Source organism: Aythya marila, assembly GCF_965140915.1.
Source record: "Aythya marila genome assembly, chromosome: 29".
Taxonomy (NCBI): domain Eukaryota; kingdom Metazoa; phylum Chordata; class Aves; order Anseriformes; family Anatidae; genus Aythya; species Aythya marila.
The window spans coordinates 2,072,795-2,093,173 of record NC_139070.1 but is presented as its reverse complement, the minus strand read 5'-3'; the positions used below and the strand labels follow the sequence as shown (position 1 = coordinate 2,093,173).

At 45.0% G+C, this 20,379-nt stretch overlaps 1 protein-coding gene across 5 annotated transcripts; it reads right to left on the bottom strand.

Annotated features, from left to right (window-relative positions):
- Positions 1-2,490: 2,490 nt before the first annotated feature.
- Positions 2,491-19,690, bottom strand: ANP32E (acidic nuclear phosphoprotein 32 family member E). 5 transcript variants are annotated; one of them, XM_082780730.1, is made up of 9 exons: positions 19,414-19,689; positions 17,424-17,573; positions 16,940-17,062; positions 15,404-15,569; positions 13,741-13,901; positions 12,092-12,146; positions 7,338-7,391; positions 3,204-3,280; positions 2,491-2,640 (listed from the first exon to the last, which is right to left on the bottom strand). In XM_082780730.1, exons 1-9 carry the CDS (start codon positions 19,465-19,467, stop codon positions 2,617-2,619), a joined length of 864 nt encoding a protein of 287 aa, XP_082636856.1. In that variant the 5' UTR covers positions 19,468-19,689; the 3' UTR covers positions 2,491-2,616. The 5 variants fall into 5 exon arrangements, with proteins under 5 accessions (XP_082636856.1, XP_082636857.1, XP_082636855.1 ...); XM_082780731.1 differs by lacking the exon at positions 3,204-3,280 and having other exon boundaries at positions 2,609-2,640; positions 19,414-19,688; XM_082780729.1 differs by lacking the exon at positions 2,491-2,640 and having other exon boundaries at positions 3,075-3,280; positions 19,414-19,690.
- Positions 19,691-20,379: the final 689 nt, after the last annotated feature.

The following is a 20,379-nucleotide window of genomic DNA, read 5'->3' as shown; positions in this document are numbered from 1 at the left end:
CTTCTTCATGATTCCTCCCTTTGTTCTAAGAAATATTTTTGCTTTTCAATAGTATGATGTTCCTGGAATTTTCTTTGTAGTGAAAATGCTTAACCTTAATGTAGAAATTATGCAGAAATTTAAGCCTACAGCTATTCAGAAATCCAGAGCAGAGAGAGATTAATATTCTTCCTCCTTCTATCCCTCCTCATTCTTAACAAAGGTACAACTAGTCTGTTCAGACCTGTGATTTGAATGAGGAGTAACTCTAGATGTCTTGGTAAGAGAAAAATTAAGAGTCTCTCTCAGGAAAAGCCTCTCATTAATTTGTGTAACATGTTAATGTAGGAGATCTCAGTAACAACCAACCTTCCTACCCCTGGCAATATGCATCAATTAAGATGGAAATACCCCTCATTATATCGTAAGATAAAATACTTTAATCTCAACAAGTCCGTGCTTCAAAGAAAGCCCCAAACGCATGCGTTTATCTTTAACACCAAAAGCTTCAAGCATTTTGAGAGGTACGATCTCAGCCCACAAAGCTGTGTTAACTTCAGCAGGAGCACTGGGTGGGAGTGCACAGGAGGTGTGATTACACACCGGTGTAAAAAAAAAATAAAAAAAATACGACCTCTGTGTGTATATTTTTAAGGAGCTACACTTATTCACCAAGTCAAGAATCAGCCAGGACTTTCATAAGACACTGCTGAGTTTTAAACGTAAAGTGAAAGGTAGTAGACATGCAAATTGCTTTCTTGTAATTGGAGAAAAAGACTTTGCAATATGCAATTAAAAATAATTAAAAGTACTAAACTGTAAATCACTGTCTTGAAACAAGAATGCTGATATTGAAGCTGATTTCATGTAATTTGAGCTCTGCTTTTGAGGAATGAAAACATCTTGTTGATGTTTAGTTCTTGTTTAATAGTGTGTTCTATAAAGAAAACTATTTTGCGGTGGGGTAAAATTCGATTTATCTTTTCATATTATTTTTCCTCAAGTGAAAAAAATCATGATTGAGAGTAATAAAAGCAAGGTAGTTGACAATGCATTGTGGTTTAACAGCTTCCTGATTACCAATTCCTTCCTGGCAATTATTTCTTCTGTGGTCTCATCCGATTAGGCAAGTCCACTTGACATTCCTCTTCTTGAAGACACGCTTTAAAACATTTAGTAACCTACACGTTACGTAGATTAAGAATTTTGAATTGTGGCCATGGGAAGCGTTTCCAATTCACACGTTATGCTGCAGAGCACTTAACTCGCCTTCAGGACTCTGGCTTTGCATAAACAAAAACCCACTGGCTGCTTCTTGGACACAAGGCCTCATTTAGATATGTGACACTTGGCTTTATGGCCAAAATGTTGACAAGGCGACTGATGAAAATCAAGTTCCGATTAATATAATCCCAGGGAGAAAATATGATAGAGTATTGCTCATGTTAATATTTGTAATGCTTCATTTTTTTCCCTTTAAAGTTCAGCACTGAGATACCCCTACATTCTGGCTGCCCCTCACCACCGCTCTTTTTTGTTAAATGCTGCTCTTTGTACAGTATTTCGGACAATAGGCTGGGCAGACACCGTTACACCAGCGAACGAGGGCTGTACGTACACAGCCAAACCACCCCGACTAACCGATCATACCGAATACAACTTCCGCCACGACAAGGAGTTCATAACCAAAAAGGAAGTTTCACCCTTTTGTTCTCATCACCAGTGTTTATTTTCCAGTATCTTTAAGTCTGAGCCAGAAAGCCATATAAAAATTACAGAGCTGTAAAGCAGACCAAAGGTACGTCCGTCTGTTAAAGACTGAAATCGAGCCTGGAGAGTGAGGGATCTTTTGAGAACGTGGTCTTAACAGTGTTTTAAAATTGATTTGGGGTCAGTTTATGCAAGCAACAATTGTAAAATGTGTTGTTAGTAAGTCCATAAGAACGAATTCAGGGAAGGTGGAAACTATATATATAACGGTAAAAATCAGGAAACAAAACTGTATTTCAGTAATACTAAAAGTACATTAAACAGTAGGAAAGTTCAAATACTTGATTTTAATGGTGTGTAACTTGATTTCACTTGGATGAACAACCTTAGTCGGCAAAATAGCAATTCTTATTAAACAAACTAATGATTTAGTTTCCTGGAAATTAGACAGTAAGATTCCTTTTCTTCTCTGCTAGCAGCTGAAATGGAGATGAAGGTATCTTTGTAAAGCATAACATTTTTTCCTGCAAGTTTGAGAATTTCTTTCAACTTCATGTTTTTAGATTGTCTTAATTTATGTGTAATTAAAAATATATATTTGATTTAAAAATACATACAGGATGTTTTTTCACTGGCTCAATCCTGTTTCCGTCTTCATAGATATTTTGTGAAGACGTGAATTAGTTTAATTTTCAAGGCTGATCCTATTTTTTGAGGAGATCATCTGACAGTGATGAAGGAACAGAGAGAAGAAAATATTATTAGTTTTCAGAACCACAAATTATCAAAGGCATGTATTCGGTACTTCATGCATTCCGAATTTATGTATTTCAGTATTAATAAGTTTTTACTGTAATAGGGGAGCTCATTAGTAACGAACAGCAGCAGAGGAGAAATACCACAGTGTACTTTTCGGCAGAAGAACAATTATGAGTCATCGCTGTGATGAAGCTAAGGGAAAAAAAAAAATGCGGTTCTAGAACGTATTGAGAAAGGCACTTGCTACAAAGACATGCTAGTATCAGCATCGTTATCATCAGGAGCTCTCTCCCAGCCTTAGGCTCTTAATTAAACATTATTTCTGCATGTCCCCAGTACTACCACAAAAGATAGATTCCCAAGGGAGAAGGACGTGGCAAAATTATCCCATTTTCATTGCATCACCCAGGTTTTCAACTAGGTTTTCCTTCAAGCTTTGCTCTGAGGCCCTTGCAGGAGCATATCAGGGGAAACACACCGTCACCCAAGTTTATCACACAGTTACCACACAGCTTTAAGCAAATAAACAAATGAAATCAAACTTTGTCAACTGATAGTGGTCTAACTAACAGACTCCTCCATCCTGGGGGAACGAAAATATATATAAAATAATAATAATAATTTTAAAAATAGAGAGATATTCAGTTTTCCTTAAGCTCCCAATGTCCCTGAGCTAAAACACCTGAAGGATGCTCCTCCACAAGAAGAGACCAAGAGGTCTCTGGGGTTGGGAATGTGGGAATGGTACCAGGCACCTTCCTAAAGCCCACTGCACACCGCAGAGGTTTTGCTTCCTGGTGGTTCTGAAGGGTACATGATGCCAGCAAGGCTTCTGTCAAAGTCAGGATTAAAACAAACAAACAAACAAACAAAAACTGTTAAGAGAATTTATTTAAAACAAAACCCCTCCACCCTCAAATAATATCTTGAGATAGATTATTTGGAGATTTATATTTTGGAGAATTCTATCTTTTTATATAAATCTACTTGCGTAGAAAGTACATTAATATTTTGTTTTCCTGTAGTCTATGTTCCTTATGTTCTAACTAACAAAAAATACCAAGCAAGCTGAGAAAGAATAGCAAAACAGAGTTTTATTCTTAAATATCACACTGAAAAACATCAACAAAAAACAAATCTTAATACATAAACAGCCCCCTTCGAAGCAGTACTTCGTGAGGTCGTCCCTCCAGACCTGCAGCTCTACCAGGCTGCAGCTGAGAGCCCCCGCACCCAGCACTGGCTCTGCCTGGAGGAGCGCCTCATGCAGAGCTTCTTTTTCATCTACCGCAGGCCCGTTTTCTTTTTTCCTTTCATTTTCCCTTTTCTCACCACCCTCGGGATGCATGATGTGTGTTACACCCCTGTCTCGTGTGCTTCCTCCCACCCTGGGGGTCCCTGGGGACGACAAAGGGATGCGGTGAGTGCCTGTGGGGCAGAGCCAGCGCTGGGTCCTGCTCAGGACATCGGGGCAAAGCCACCCCGGGGTGCACAGTTCCCGAAGACACTTCCAGGAACCTCAAATAAGATTATTTGCGCAACTGTTTTAACGGACAGAAACTATTAATCTTCAACTAGGAGGCGATGAGGAACTCTCATTTGCTCCCCCACACTCATCGATACAATTATTTTATTTGAATTAGCTTTACTGCAGGACGTGCACATCAAACGCACCATTTTAACATATTAATATAGGAAAAATACCTCTTCTTTTCCAACACAAAACCAAACATGAAGTCTGTGGTCATTTTTTTTTCTGGAACAGAATGCTTTTCCTCAGTGCAACGAGTTCCCAGCTTTTATGTACAATGTGGTTTTCTTTTGGTTTGTTGTTGTGGCCATACATTTATTTTTGGATTCTCCCTCAGTTCTGGCAGTTAAATTTAAAGCATGACGGAAGGGTTTCCTCAATTGTTTTGGGGGGCATTTTGTTTGTTTTTAAAAGAGACACTCAAAGCAGAAACCGAAGTATGCTATAAACTTTAAAATTAAAATTTTTATAAAAAAGCATTCTCCAAAAGAATAAGCTATAACTCCAGTGAAAAATCTGCCAAGAGGAGTAGCACCAGAATTTTCACTGCCGCAGGCTATGCCCTGCAGAAACAAATTTGCTGCCATCCTGCTCCGAGCAGCTGCTTTCGCTGACTTTTTTTGCTGCCATCCCGTGCATTTTGCAACCCATGGGCAGCTGCTCGCTTGCCAGTCCTGCTGATCGGCAAACAGCAAATGGCGAGCGTGAGCGCATACTTACAACTCAGGCAGCAAACCCAAGCAAAACTGAGAGACTCAGAAAGCAGAAAAGGGAAAAAATATTCTTATAACTTCTAAACTGACCTCATTCTTTTGGTTCGGACATCTGCAATGTTTATGATTGGTGAAACTGGTATGCACATTTTTAGTGCACAGCAACTCTATTGCTGCCAAAATCAACACACGCAGTATTTCGTTTACAGTTGAACGGGGCAAAATGTTCTTTTGGATAATTCACACTACTCCGTCATACAACGCAGGGTATTTTTCACTGTTTTCCAAGCCTGCATTCCTGAATCTATGTCCATCCACTTCCCCTTTATCACACAGTACACACAAAGAAGCTCGAAAGCACGCTCCCTGAAGGCTAGGGGGTGAAGGACCCTCGTGGTGGTGTGTTCTCAGCAATATGGCTTTTTGAGCTAAGTTTCACTTGGGGGAGAAGGATAATTAGCAGTCCAGGAGCATATGGGGATGGTTTTAGATGAGCCCCTAGTTCCACCACACACCAACAAGCAGCCTCCCTGCCCTGGACCAGGGCTCAAACAGCTAGTTAAGGGAAGGTGCATGGTTTAAGAGGCCACAGACCCCACAACAGCGAGGTCTACATGAAATCAGGCAGAGCCACAGGAGGAGGGCGGTGAGGACTGGGGAAGCCATCAGGTAACCCCACATCCACCATGCTTCTAGCTCAAATATGGGCAACAGGCACATAAGATGCACCTGGAGCATGAGCTACATGAAAACATACTCTTAAAAATTATGTATAGCTAGCTAATTTTGTTTTTTTCCTTCGAGGTAGCAAAGCCCAGCTACACTCATCCTCCCTCATGCATAACATTGGGAACTACTCTGGGGTTCGTGTTTAATCTTGTTTTTTTTTTTTGTTGTTTTTTTTAATTGGGGGGGTGGGGGTCGGACTCGGTACTAAATTCTGCTTTTCACACCAAAACACCACGTGCTTTGTGACCAGACAGACGGACAGGACAAGCCTCTGTGAGGGGACGGGGACCCAGCCTCCCTCAGCAGGGACAAGCCAGGGGCGCGGGCAGCCGCCATTATGGAGCCACCGTTGGGGGTGGGCGGGGAGAGGGGGCGGGGCATCGCTTCAAAGCGCCCCCAGGCTTGCGCGGGACTGGGCGGGCTCGCACGGAGGGGCGGAACTGCGGCAAATCTCAGCCAATCAGCGGCAGGGACGCGCGGCTCGGCCCCTGCTGCCCGGAGCCGGGGAACCCCGTGGCTGGCGGTTTCCCGCTCTCGGGGGGCCCCGCGCGGCCTCAGGCGGGGCTGAGGGAGAGTCCTTGGGGGGGAGGGGGGAGCTCGTGAGGGGGAAGCCGCTTACAGCGTCCCTGCCCCGGAGGGAAGCGATAATAGTGGAAATAAGGAGATAAGAGCCCACAGGGGTGGTGTAAGGGGGCTGGAAAAGCGATAAAAGGGGCAACAAAAGATGAGGAAGCCGCCCAGCCGGCCTCCAGCAGGACTCGCCTTCACTGCGACAAAATGGAGGACAGAGTCCCCCTGGGGCTCTGCCGGAGCTGGGTGCGGGCTGGTGCGCTGCCAGCCCTCAGGAACAGCCCCTCGGCCAGCCGTGGGGAAGGCTTCCCCTCAGGGAGGTGGCCGCAGGGACCGTCCCGCATTTGGGAGCCGAGGCAGGGAGGAAGGTGGTTTGGTGCAGGTCATGGCAAGCTGCTCGCCTCCACCAAAGCGAGCCCACACCCGCCCCTCGCCTCGAGTTTTTGCCTATTTTGAAGGCATGCCTACACAGCACCAAGTTTCCTCTCAAGCTCCCTTGTCGTGCGTGTGCCAGAATGATGTAACTCGGGTTTAGTTTGCATAAAGCCACCCGTATCCCCCCCAAAGTAGGCTAAACTTCCACTGTTAAAAACAATCCTAAAGCCTCGCTTTGCCCGTTTGCCCTTGCTCCAGTGGGCAAATTGCTCCGTAGGGAGCAAGCGCTGATGGAAAGACAACTGCTTACCCTTCCCACCCCCCTTTAAAAAAAAAAAAAAAATGCACACACAGAAAACCACCCATTTCTTGGCTAATCACTCATCTGGTAGAAGAAAAGCCTGTTTAGTTACTAGCTTTCTCAAGTGCGTCCAGGGGATTTTTGCCAAGAATGCTGGACTAATCCCAAAATAAAAACAATGCTATGTCTAGCTGTATAGGAGAAGCAGCTCTTCCCCCCCTTATTTTTTTTTTTTTTTAAACATTGTTCTTGAATGAGAAGTAATTTATACACACCAAGGCAGCTACTTTGAGGGAACAGCGTTAAGCTTGCGGCTCGGGCTGCCAGACACCTCAAGTCACCATTTCTGAAGAGCAAAATGCAGTCTCTAGATTTTCAGTTTTGTTTCTTAAGACTCGCCAGACTCGTATAACTAAACTACACTCAAGTAGTACGCATTTATAGAGTATGCAAAAGCCCTGTCAGCTCCAACACTCATTTCTGTACTAAACTCATCTGGAAACACTAAGTGAGCCATGCAAACATCACCATGGGTTGTACATTGCGTCCTTCCTCGACCATGGCAATGTTACCAAGACCTCCAATACCATTAAGTACCATCTCTAACCCCACGACACACGGTTCTGGAGGCTTTTCAGCAGCTAAAAAGACAACAGGAATGAATGATTACCTCTTACTCTGTTCCTGAAGATGGACGGTATTCTCCTCTTCACAGCTGTACATACTAAAAGAAGTAATCCAATACAATAGTCTCAATTTATTTGAAATAATTCAGTTTGAAAACTTTTTAATTTAAAATTTACAGCACACGTGGGGAGGAAACATGTTTTGTTACAACTAAAAGTTATCAGAAGAGTGCTGCAGGGTTGTTTTCTTTAATTTAACACTGTCATGGCTTTATTCAAAACACAGTTGCACAAAATCTGTTACTCCAAAGTTTAAGGAAAGAGTTTGATAAGGAACCAAAACACACTATATACATACTGCCATACAAAGAGCATTAAAATAGGACAAAACCTCTACAAAATATAAAACCCACCCTTACATATTTGCATGAAAAGACCACCCACCAAGCAAAAAAGTTTCAAAAGTTATCTGGAGGCTCTGTATTATTTATTCTTAAAAAATGCTATGCTGTTTAATTGCATGCCAAGCTGACAAATATGAAACTATACTTAGATGGTAACGCTGAGGAAAAGACAAAATTACTTAGGAAGTAAGTTTTGTGTGAGGCTCAGTTTCTGAGATGTAGCAGCCGACGCACTACACTGCAAGTTGGCTTTAGGAAGCGGTAAGTTTGCATATCTTAGGGAAAGTCTGCTAACCCCTTCTAAGTTCATTTTGTTTTGTCACATTAGCTCATTCAACGTTAAAATTGGACTTGTTTACTGAAACAAGACCAGTTCTGAAATAGTTTTAATTCATCAAAATAGTAAATGTTTCCATTTAAAACTAATTCTATATGCATCAGTAAGAGATAGTTAAGCAAAACCCTGATAACGAAGTCCTTTAAAAGTACACGCTTATAAATAAGTTTTCAATCATTCGCTGAGGCTAAAAAAATATAGCAAAAAGGATGGGAAAACACTTCTCTATCTCAAAGCTGAACACAAAGCAACTGCCTTGAACACAGAGCCTCCATGACAAGATAGGATGTGCACTTACCTAAGGTTTCTATTCATTCAGTATTCATACACAAACACAGGAACTTAGATTGTGGTTGCAAATGTAGTTTTACCACTACTTCTCTAGTGTCTTTACAGATATTCATTAAAAAAAATGCAAAACTCATTTAGTCAGTTTATTCCCAAGCATATTGCCATCTGCCTGACTCATTTCATTCAGATGCCTTTAATGGCTGGCTATGCTTTACAGCTACATGAGAAACTATGATTTAAGGCTCTATTTGGGGGGAAAAAAAACACACACACAAGAAATTGGGCTTCGCAGAACTTCAACCCTGCAGTATCTAAACTTGATTTAAGAGCTGGAAGTCACATTTAAAGTCTGCTAGTGTGTGAAATACCTTATTAAATATTCACAAGTAACCGATCTATGGGTGACTGACTCTTACTTAGGTCCAGGAAATCTCCCTCTTCCCCACCCTTGGTGTCTTCCCCAGTTTAATGACAGCTATTGTCAGCCAAGACAGATACAAAAATAAGTCTCTTGAATAAAGCTGTGTGTGATATTTGGTTCAGTACCTACGTGAAACAATGTAAATTAGTTTTATATCAAGACTACTGCTTTAAATCCAAATCACGACTGAAAGAGGAATGCTGTATGTTTGAAATTGTTTCGCAGTGGCTCAAATAGAAAACATGAATCCCTTGGGGCAGAATTATTACGACCTGTTGGTCAGAACCAGGCTGCCAGAAAAGAGCTTGTCTGCATGTCTCCTGCACTTGCCACCAACTTGCAATGGAACAAGTTTCTGCAGCCGTTCTACATATATATATTAAAAAAAAAAAAACAACTAATCTATTAATTAGTATTATACATGGACTTGAATGTTTTGGCTACAACCAGATTAAAAAATTTAAAAGGTGACCTGCAAAGAAAGACTAACTTATGTGCACCTTTCCCCCTTCAATGATTCTAGAAAAGGGTAAGGGGGGTTGTTGGAAAAGTGTGCTTGAAGGAGTTACCCGTTAACTTCTGCATTAGAAATGCATATATTTTATAGCCAAGCACAAGGATTGTTGCAGAATTCCTGAAGTGACAATGCAAGAGCTAAGTGAGTGAAAGTTTAACCAACGCTTTCTGCAAAAATGGTTTCAAGCTATGGATTATTTGCTTCTGTTAATATCTGCAGCGACCATGTATTCTGGAGAAAAGTTTAAGGATTACAACCCTCTCTATTTGCCAAGATACATTCTTGAAGGTATCCCTGGCAAACACTGAACTTCTGAACAAGCAGGAAAAAAAAAGATCTTCTGAAACCCACTTAGGCTTTGCAATGCTAACATGCAAAACAGGGTAGAAGACTTTAAAAGTTACAGGAGTCACCTTTTAAAAAGCTGAAATCAGTTGTAATCTAGTTGTTGGTTTCCAATAGTTAAATCCCTGGCGAACTCAGACTCTAGTCAACTCCTCAACAGAATCAGACCTGAACTTGCCAGGTAGCATTTCTGAGTTCAGCTTTTTAAGTATAAAAACTTTAAAACCTTGAAGGAAATACATGATATTAAATCCATGGGAGATGGGTGTTTTAACTCTGGGGAAATGATAACCAACACAGCAAGCTTGTATAAAATTAAAGAGCTCCAAACAAAACTCTAGGGGGAAAACCTGACAATGGCTTCAGTGTCTATAGGGCTGAAAATTGTTTTCTACATATAGGCTCACTACCAGGCTATTTATTGTATCTTATTTGGAATGATAAAAAGGGCAAGAATAGTAAAACCACACTTCTCCTATAAAAAGTTAACATATCTTCTGTAGGGACATCTATGGTACATGGAGACATACAGATCTGCATAATCACTATTGCGTATTCTGTAACTTAAGAGTCTGGTCCTACTCGTGTCTATAACAAATTAATCATCCTCTTCCTCGCCTTCATCTTCAGGGTCTCGTTTCCTCTTCTCCCCTCGAATACCCTCTGCTAAGGAAAAGAGGTATGGCATAGATCTCATTAGGTTCTCTTCAGACATCACAAACAACGTTAAAGCATTTAGAAAAAGGCAATGGAAACAGATTGCTGTTTGCAGTTAATGCATTCACCACTGCAACATCCCTGAGTTGCTTATGGCTCTCAAAAAAGATCAGTTTACATTACCCTGAATAATTCATGCAGGCCATATTCAACTAAATACAAGCTAAGCACGTGATGTTCCATAAGGAATTATAAATACACTTCATATTGGTAAATGTTTGTTAACATATATTTAAAAAAAAAAAAAAATTCCATTTTAGTTTTTTTTTTTAAACATTTCCCTGACTTTCAGTTTTCAAAGGTGCATAAACTCCACCCAAAACCCATCAGCTCCTGTCCATACCAAATGGAAACCGCTCTGTTCTCTCTCTCCAGTTGATCAAGTGCTCCGAGCATCTTGCATAAAAATCTTTCAGCTTATTCTTAGAAATATGCCTAATTCAGTCAGTGGACTGTGCGCTCTTGTGGTGAAATCATGAAATGCAATTTCGTCAAATCTAATAGATTTATTTTCCAGCAGTCATTTCCTGGCTAATTAGCCATCCTGAGCGCCTACTTTGTTGTCTTAATAGATCTGAACGCTGCATTTGTACAAAGTGAGGAACTTCGCATCGCTGCTGCAGAATTTCAGTTTTTCAAGCACAAGATGCATCTCCCCAAACTGCTCCATTAAGCCGAGCATACAAATCAGGTGGGGACTAGCCTAGCGAGAAACTTTAAAAATCCCAGGATTCATCTGCATTTTACACAGCCACGGAAGAGGGCTTCAGGACTACAAGGCAACACACAACTCCGCAGCTATGGATAGCTGGGAGATTAGAACATAGCTGCTAACCATTAAAAAAGTGCAGTTCTGGAACAGTCTTCTAGGACCAAAAAGAAAAAAAAGGGAAAAGCCAGCTGATTTTAAGATGAAGCTTGATACTTTTAGTTTTGAAAGGACTTCAGCAAGCAGTACTAGCATGGCAATCCTACCCAGTGCCAACCTCACCACTGGTAACACAGATGCACACAGGAGGGTAACCCCTCCTGCCGCCCACTACGCAGAATACCCTGGTATCTGAGCAAGATTCGAGATTAAACCTTCTGCAATACAGCAATTCCTGCTCCAGTCCGCCAGAGCAGACTAGGAGCTTCAAACGTAAGGTTGGGCCTGACCCTGAAAGGCTTCCAAACCTCAAACCACGTGGAAACACAGAGCGAGTAACGTGTTTGTCCTGTTTATTTTCTCACAGCTCCTTTTTAAGTATTAAACGATAAAATTAGTTATTGTATGAAAAAAAGGACTCAGGTAACCCACTTCTTGCAAACAGAACATCTGAAAACTAGCAAAGGAACTGCACCAGCCCACAAGAACGCCGCTTTTTCAACATCAGCTTTCTACATGATATCTTCTTAAAGCAGGATGCCACACAATGGCTTTTTTTTTTTTTTTTTTTTGCAAGCTTTCAACTATTTCACGTCTGACACAGGGACTGAACGCAGTGAAATCAAGAAGTTACAACCACGGATAAAAAGACTAGATAGAAAAAAATACGAGGCTGAATGTATAAGCCACCAGACGGTGTACTGGATTGAGCTTGCATCCTAGGAGCTGCCTCTAAATTGAGGGTTTCACTGAGGAAGCCACTCTTAGTTTGATAAAGGGAAAAGATCCAGCTACTGCTGCTGCTAGGGCTTCGCCAGGGAAGCCTCCGTTGCGTTAAACAAGATATTTTAATGTATTTTGAATGGATGTGACACTCGCAAATTACTAGAGGACTTACCTTCTTCCTCCTCATCACCTCCTTCTTCAACATAGTCGTCATCATCATCTTCATCCTTTAAGAAAATGGTGAAATACTTTTAAAATTGCAGTGTACAGAAGTTTGGCTCAAATGCTGATCCTGAGCAGAAATTCAAAAACCAGCAGAACAGTGAATATCTTCACAAAATCATGGTTCCTATGCCAAATGAAGTAAGTAGGTGGGGTGGGTTGTATTTTATTATTATTATTATTTTTAAGGTCATTGCTGAAAAAAAAACATAAAACAATTGACCAGCAGAATCCCCCAGCATTAAACAGTGGTGCAAGATCTTTGGTCTAGAGACAACTCTTTTCTTTCAGCTCTTCATACAGCCCCTTGACCGCCAAGTGTTTCTTCTCTAAATAAACACAAAATTCAAACACAGCATCTGGTTTTGTTGCGCCATCATCAGAGGAGTTGAGAGCCGTGGCACTTCTAACACCTTCACAGCTCCCCGTGATTATTCCTAGCCACCTACCACACGGAGCACATACACTATAGGCCGTGTAAATAATTCCCAGTATTCCTTCATCACACATTGTTCGTGTTCACAAGAACATCCCAAGGGCTCAGCTTCAAAACAGACTTAGTTTTAGCTCCACGAATTGCGTTACAGCCTCCGAACACTACAGAAGACAGCAAATCATTAAAAAAGCCAAACAAGGAACACCAAAGAAAAGTTAGCATTGAGATTTTCTGCACATCCGCTGCAAACGCAGCTGCTGTGATGTAAACTGTTATCAAAAGTAAGAGAAAAGGATGTGATGCCCAGTTTTTGATCTGAAATTGGAGACTTGCAAGCCAAATCCACGCCGGATGCATTCTCCAACTGAAACCCTTGGAACCACGAAGAGGACTGAATCGGGGCTCCTGGGTTTTGCTTCTGGGAAGCAACCATTTCTACATGACCAGCTTATTTCTACAAGAACCCATCCATAACCTAGGCTGTTTGTTTTCTTATTAAGCGTGTTTGTTTTCTTATCCTAGCTTAATATTCCTGCATTTACTTTGAAGCACAGTATCCCCTAGGATTTTTTAAGTGATATTTTTCACAGCTTTTCAACGCTACTGCTAGGAAAGTTTTCAAGCGAGTACATAGGAAAAAAAAACACAACAGTATTTATTACAGAAAAAAATAATGACTTTTCCTTCATTTCATCTTACTTGAAGTATTGGTGATGTGATCCAACATCAACCTTTCTGCATGATTCCATGTTGTTGCTGCATTCTCTTCTTTTACCAGACTAACATAGCTTCAGTTTTCCAAAATAAGTTAATTTATTCTACTTTATATTGCTATTTTGGCAGTTTAATTGGTGGTAGCACATAGTTCCAAAACATTAGAGAAAGACGATGCTTTAGTTTACAGAGAATAAAGAGGCTCTGGCATCCTGCAGCCCTAAGGGGTGGATAGAAGTGAGGCACGTTTGGGAAGTCAGCCAGAAGCACCTTCGTACCTGACAGCCACCGCTCACGTCCAAGCCAACGCCTCCTATTTCAGCAACATTCTCCCTAAAATATCTCCCTGCATCTACACCACACTCAGTGCCTGCATGTTTAAATTAACACAGAAGTCTGTGTGCAGTTTCTCTTCATTTCTTGCATTTGGAAGAGTCGACTAACTTTACCTGAATCTCCTCTTTCATCAGGTAGGAAAGACCAACTTCCTCCTCCTCCTCCTCGCCTTCCCCCAAATCTGAACCTCCATCATCTTCATCATCTTCCTCTTCATACTCTCCTGGAGGACCAGCTTCATCCTCATCTTCATCATTGTCGTCTTCATCTCCTTCTGAAATGAAATACACGCTCATATATATATATATGCTAAAAATTAAATTTCATTAACTCCTCTTTATGCAAGTTAATATATGCCAGGCTAAGCTAGTTGTAACTTTTTTTTTTCCACAAGGTTATTTTTTTTTTAAATGCAGGTAATGTGGGAAACGAGTATGATTTAAATAAAGTTAATCTTTGTAATTTTTTCGCCCTTGAAGAAAGGCTACCAACTTTTTTACATCACGAGCTTCAGGCAACATTCTCGATGCCTGAAGCAGCTGCGTATGCAAACTCCTGCAAGGGAGCTGAAATTTAGTCGATGGAAGAGAAGCTTGTCTGTAGAATCAAACCCTACAAATATTTAAAGGCAAAACCAGCACAACATATTACATTTATCTGGTTTTTAATCACTCACTAGTAACCATGAAGCACCTACGGTTGCAAAGAGCTGATCTCTCATTTCTTTTCTGTCTGGAGCACAATCACATTCACAGTTGCAGCGATGTGAATTAGAAGAAGTGACAAGGTGACTGAACACTTCAATTCAGTTTCCAGTTAAGAGCCTATTAATCAATTTTCCACTACTGGGTTTATTTTCACATTCCAGGTACAGACGCTTGGCTTTCACCAGGCTGTTTTAAGCGCAGACTTCCAAACTTTGATGGGTGACTACTACTTGGCAGCAGCAGCTACTGGCTAACGACTTAAGGGCAGGAAAAAACACTGAGAAATCCGTCATAAACAGGTACGACCCAAATCTGGCTAGTTTTTCCTCTGTGTATCTGGATGTGTGTGTGACACTGCACCGTAACAGCAGCCCTGTCCTATTTGCTAGCAGCATTTAGACACGTTTTAGCTATTTTCTCCTTACAGCTTCGACTGTGTCAGTCATCTGCTGAGCCACGGACGTTCACAGAGGAGCACACAAGCCCCATCCCTGCGATCGTATCAACGCGGGACTCACAGCCAGGCGCTGACAGACCCGTACCTAAGGCTTTCACTTGGAATCGAACAACGGGGAAAAACACAGGAATAGCCCCAACAGTGATTAGGACTGAGGTCAGATCAAAAGGAACCCTGGGGTTTTCATACAGAAACCTCTACTGTGGGATGGGACTGAAACCATCGCCTTCATCTTACACTTCTTCCGTGGGCAGAAACAGTAAAACCAAGTTTTTCATACAAAATAACGTATTTGTCCCTTGGCTTTGTAACAGTGGTGCTAAAGTGAGTTACTACCAGCAATAATGTATTTTGAGAACGTTTCTATCTTTGCAACAATATCTTTACTCATGTTTCCTTACACTTAAGAGGCTTCCGAAAGAGCACTCAAACCTTTGACATCAGTTTTCCTTCCCTTAAGTGGGTTAACACCAAACACATTCCAGAAGCATGCCTCAAGAAGAAGAGCACAGGATGATGCTCAAGCATTCCCAATGTCCCGATACCCCGTGCCAGATTTACGTCTTTATTACAGTAAGCTATTTCTATCCACAGTTGATTTCATGAAGTTACCCTCATCATCCTCATCTTCTGAGTCCGGCGCCTCATTATCTTCCTGATCAAATCCGTCTAGGTACGTGATTTGCTGAAGCAGATCAAAAATGCTGTCTCTGTAATCCTCAAGGTTTGTAATCTCACAGCTGAACAGGTCAAGGCTCTTCAAGTTTTTAAGGTTTTGCTGAAAATAAATGAAAAGTGGGTTTTTTCCCCTCCTCTTCTTGATACAACCACATGGTACCTCAAGTTATTAGCGCTGCCGTACCCCAAATGCAGTTACCCACAGCCAGGTACAGGATTTATTTTATCCCCATCCCTTCCTATTCAGGATTTTGCTCTCCATTTGGTGCAAATTTCAGTTCAACATACTGGTTGCAGTAGCCAGATCTGCAAAAGCATTCTCACGAGGAATTCAACTCCACAGCATGCCCTACACATCCATGGAGCACCAGACCACCACACACACACTGTGCAGCACATATTTGGGGTTGGTTTTTGTTGGTTGTTTGTTTTTTTTCCATAGCCTGCTTTTGTTCACGCAGCCATGGGCAAAAACTTAGCTCCAGCAGCCTTTCAGTAAACAGTTTGAGTAATTTAATTACAGGCATCTTGCGAGGAGCAAGCAAGAGGCACTTGGTAGGATTTATAATGACACTACCAAATTTGCTTCCCGAGCAGGAACAATTAGACAACCGATCGTGATTCTTCTCACCTTCCTGACTTCACACACACACACAGAACGAGCCACCTGCACGGCTTGGCAAGCAGCTAAGATCAAAATAAAAGCGTTTCTTCTGTAAAGCGCTGGAACCACGCTACTTGCTCTCCTAACCGCTAGGTTAGAGCACTGCGAAAGCAGGCAGAGAACCTCGGAGAAGTTTTACAAGTATGCAGGCTGTACCAAAATCCTAATAAAAACCAGAACGCTGCCAAAATGGGCGCACAGACTGGGGAGTGACAGACGTCGGCAGCTCCCTCCCACGTTTCAGTAACCTACTACTTGCGCTGCTCAGGTACGCTCCTAGCCAGCCGCCTCAGCCACACATCCTAATCACTTCACAGTTTAATGAAAGCTTATATTTTGTCTAATAAGCAACTGCCATATCTTCCCAAACGAACACAAGAGGATTAGCAACGCGTAACTTGGATACTCTTCTATCAAAGACAAAACAGAAGCTCAAAAATCTCTTGCTCGGTACATCCCATTGCGAGCAGAGGAGGAATTTTACAGCGCTACGTTTACAAGGACTGTCTCTAAAAAGCATGACATTGAGTTAATCAAGTCGGGACTGGCTGGAATACTGACAAACCTAAAATACCAGGGTCCTCTCAGCTGAGACGGCAAGGGAAAAATACGGAGAGAACATCAGACAGGTAAGAAAGGAAACTTCATTACCCCCCGTTTTCTGTTTCATTTCTCCTACTTATAAAGGTGCCTCACATGCAGCCCTTGCAGCTGTTTCAACCACTCTACTGCAGCCATTTATTGATTAAAAACCAGCATTTATTACTTTTAAATCCTCAGTTTGCCCCCTCTCGCTTCATACTTACAAGAGCTTCCACAGTGCCGAGATCTTTGATTTTGTTGCCACTTAGATTTAGATATGTGAGATTCGGACACCTTTCCGCAAGGACCTCCAGGCCTCCTGAAATGATGTTGTCGCTCAGCTCCAGCTAGCGCACAGGGAAAGCGAAGTGATTAAAGGGCTGGCTCCTGAAAATGTCTTGAAGTTTACGCTGATAATTACAGAAGAACTCCTTAGATACCCAAACCTGTGAAATCTCAAGTTTTTGGCTGGCAGAGCACAAAGCACTGCAACTCGCAGCACTCCCTCAGCACCCAGGGACACGACCACCCCTTTCCCAGATGAGCGTTTACCACTCTAGGAGTCGTTGACCAAGCCCAATTTGGCCATAATTAGCTAGAAAAACTTTAATTGAACCCTCATAAAGCAGCCTGGGCCGTACACGAGCCCCACAAGGAGCAGCCCAGGGCTTTTCCTTCCCCACTCAGCAGGTGAGGGCCAACACCTACCTTTCGGAGCTTGCTCAACGTGGGAAGCTTGGCCAGCGACGTCAGCTGGACGTTGGCCATGCTAAGAAACTCAAGTTCTTTGAACGAGTCATTCAGGCCTTCGATTTCCCCGTTGCTGGACCGGCAGTTATCGAGCACCAACTCCGTCACCTTCAAACAGGATATCGAGTCACTCGGCAGCTGAAAGAGCGCCGCTGAGCCGCGCATCGCGCCCAAACCGCGACCCGAGAGCCCCAGCTCGGCCCCCAAAAACCAGCAGGGGAGGAGCAGCCCCGGTGTTTGAGCACCTGGGCTTCAGCTGCTGGCGTGGAAGGTGGCAAAAATGCCACCACCACCCGGTTCCTGCCCTCGATCGGGGCAGGAGCTGTCGCTGCTTTCGCACCCGAGCAGCCCACCAGCTCGCTCCCGACTTCCACACGTTTATTTGTGCGATTTGAATCGTTAAAGGCGCTCGGTTTCGTTCGGGATCCAAAACCTCCTGGCTCCGGATTATTTTAGCAGCGAGCTCCGCAGGTTAATTAAGCCCAATTAAATAACTTCCTCGTGCCGATGCCGCTAAAACAACCAGATAATCAATGCAGGTCGCACGCTTCGAGAAGAAGTAACGAGGAGCAGCTAATTAATTTAAAATCATCTCATCCTTTGTGGAGCACACCCCTCGTTAGGAAGGACATTAATAAGGCCACCATCCCCTCCTCCTGCACGCTTTCAACTCCAGCAACCTGAAGGCTGCCTCCTCGTGCTGCAGGAGCATTTGTCAACTTCACGTGGAGTCCCAGCACCCTTGGGTTTCCTCCGGGACCAGCACCCCAGAACCCTTGGGTGCACCTTTCCCAAAACCTCCAGCAGGGCAGAGGGAGCCCCCGATGCCTCCGGTGGGGCAAACCCAGGCCTTTAGCGATATCTGCCCCCAGTAAACCCACCGAGGCACGTGCTGGCGAGCCTGAGCAACGCTCGCAGGCACTTTTGTGGATTTTTTTCCCCCCCCCAAGGTTTGGTCGGGCTCTCCCTGCAGCTCTGGACTTTACTCCTGGGGCGAGCGCGTTGCACCGCTCCGCAGCGTCCTCGCCGCCCTCCACGCAGGGGCATCCCCCAGGCCCACGGCCCCAAAAAAAAAAAAAAAAGCAGCTGGGGAAGCCGAGCAGCAGCCCAGGGCTTCGGCCCAAACGTTGAGGGGTTTAAATTTGTGGGTTTTTTTATTATTTTTAAAGACGTTTCCTTAGAAATGGGAAGTTGGAGGGAGGGCGCAGAGCACGGCGACGCCGCTCGGGACTTTCGGCAACTCGCTGCGGAGCCGGAGGGGGCTCAAAGCCCCGATGGGGGCTCGCAGCTGGGACCCCCCCACACCCCAAAAATAGTACCCCAAAAAAAATCCCTCCCCCAAAAATCTCCCCCTAAAAACAGCCCCAGAAAACATCCCTGAGCCCGGGGGTCGCAGGAGGTGGCCGGGAGCTACCAGGGAGGGCAGGAAACCCACAGAACAGCGGGGTGGGGGAATAAAAATTCAAAAATTATACATTAATAGGAATAACAAGGGGGGGAAGGATGTCATTTAAGATGGACTCGGTGCGGCTGTGCCCTGTTTACGACAGCCGCGCACACGCAAGTTCAGCCCGACGAGGCGAATGGAGGGGGGGGGGAGGAACATTTAAAACAAAAATAATAAATAAATAAACAGCGTTAATAAAGAAATAACCCCCCCCCCCGGGGCACCAACTGGGGGGAAAGTTGGGGAGGCGGCGGCGAGCCCCGACCCCCCCCAAACCCCCTCAAACCCCCTCAGCAAACTTCGGGGGGCGAGAAGCGGGGTCCGGGGGGGGGGGCCCAGCCACCACCCCCAACCCCCCCCCAAGCCGGGGCCGGCTCCTGCGCCACGGCTGACCCAGATTCGGCAGCGCCAAGGGGGGAGCGAGGCCGGGCCCCTCCCGGCCTGGTGCCTCCGGGGAAGGCAGCGCGGCCGCCCCCCGCCCCCCCTTGGCCGGCCGCTCACCTCCTCCGGCGCCTGGTTCCTCAACTCCAGGTTGATGCGCTTCTTCATCTCCATCGCCCTCCTCCTCCTCCTCGCCCTCCTCCTCCTCCTCCTCCTTCTCCTCCTAGCGGCCCCGCGGCGGTGAGGGAAGGGTGTCTCCGGCGCTGCTGCTGCGGCCGCCGCCTACGAGGGAGCCGCGTGTGGGCAGGGGAAGGCCGCGGGCAGCCGCCGCCGCCGGCCCGCTCCGCGCGCAGCTCCGAGCCCTTCAATGGCCGCTCGCACACTGAGCCTCCATGACATGGCGCACGGCGCCCCCGCCCAGGGGCGGGGCTTCCGAGGGGCTCCCGCCTCTCTCATTGGCCCCGCGCCGCCGCCGCGGGGGAGCGGCGCGCGATTGGCTGGGGGAGCTGTCCGTCTGGCGGCGCGGCGCTTTAAAGGGGCGGGGGGGGGGGGAGCGGCGGGCGAGCGCGCGCGCGGGAATGGCGCGCGCGCCGCGGGGTTTGCACGCGCGGGGCGGTTGCACGCGGGGTTTTCCACGCGTGATCGTGGCGTTTTGGGGGGTTTTGCACGTTTTTCACGCGTGTTCCGCGGAGGAGCGGCCTACCGAGGGGCCGCGCTGCAAGCCGCCTCGTGCACGTGGCTGTTCGCTCGCCCGCTTGCGCGCGGTGAGCGTTGCACGTTGTGGGGGGGGAGGTTTGCAAGGTTTGTTTGCCCACGGGGGAGCGTTGCACGCGTGGGAGGTTGCAAACGGGGGGCTGCGTGGTCCGTTGCATCGGACGCAGGGGTGTTTGGGGGGGTTGCACGGGTGTTTTTGCAGCGCTCAGGCACGGTGCTCCAGCTGAGGGGTTGCGTGGACGGTTGCACAAGGGGGCTGCGGGCTGGGGTTTGCAGGGCTGGTTGCACACGGGGCTTGCAGGTGGGCGCTTGCACGTGCTCTGGCGCCGGAGGGGTTGCGCGCAGGGTGTTGCATGCCCGGTTGCATAAGGG

Coding starts and splice junctions, on each gene's coding strand:
- ANP32E (XM_082780729.1), bottom strand. CDS start 19,467: ATGGAGATGAAGAAGCGCATCAACCTGGAGTTGAGGAACCAGGCGCCG. Junction 17,063..17,423: donor CGTTGAGCAAGCTCCGAAAG/GTAGGTGTTGGC, acceptor CCTGTGCGCTAG/CTGGAGCTGAGCGACAACAT. Junction 3,281..7,337: donor CTTCAGGAACAGAGTAAGAG/GTAATCATTCAT, acceptor TGACTTTGACAG/AAGCCTTGCTGGCATCATGT.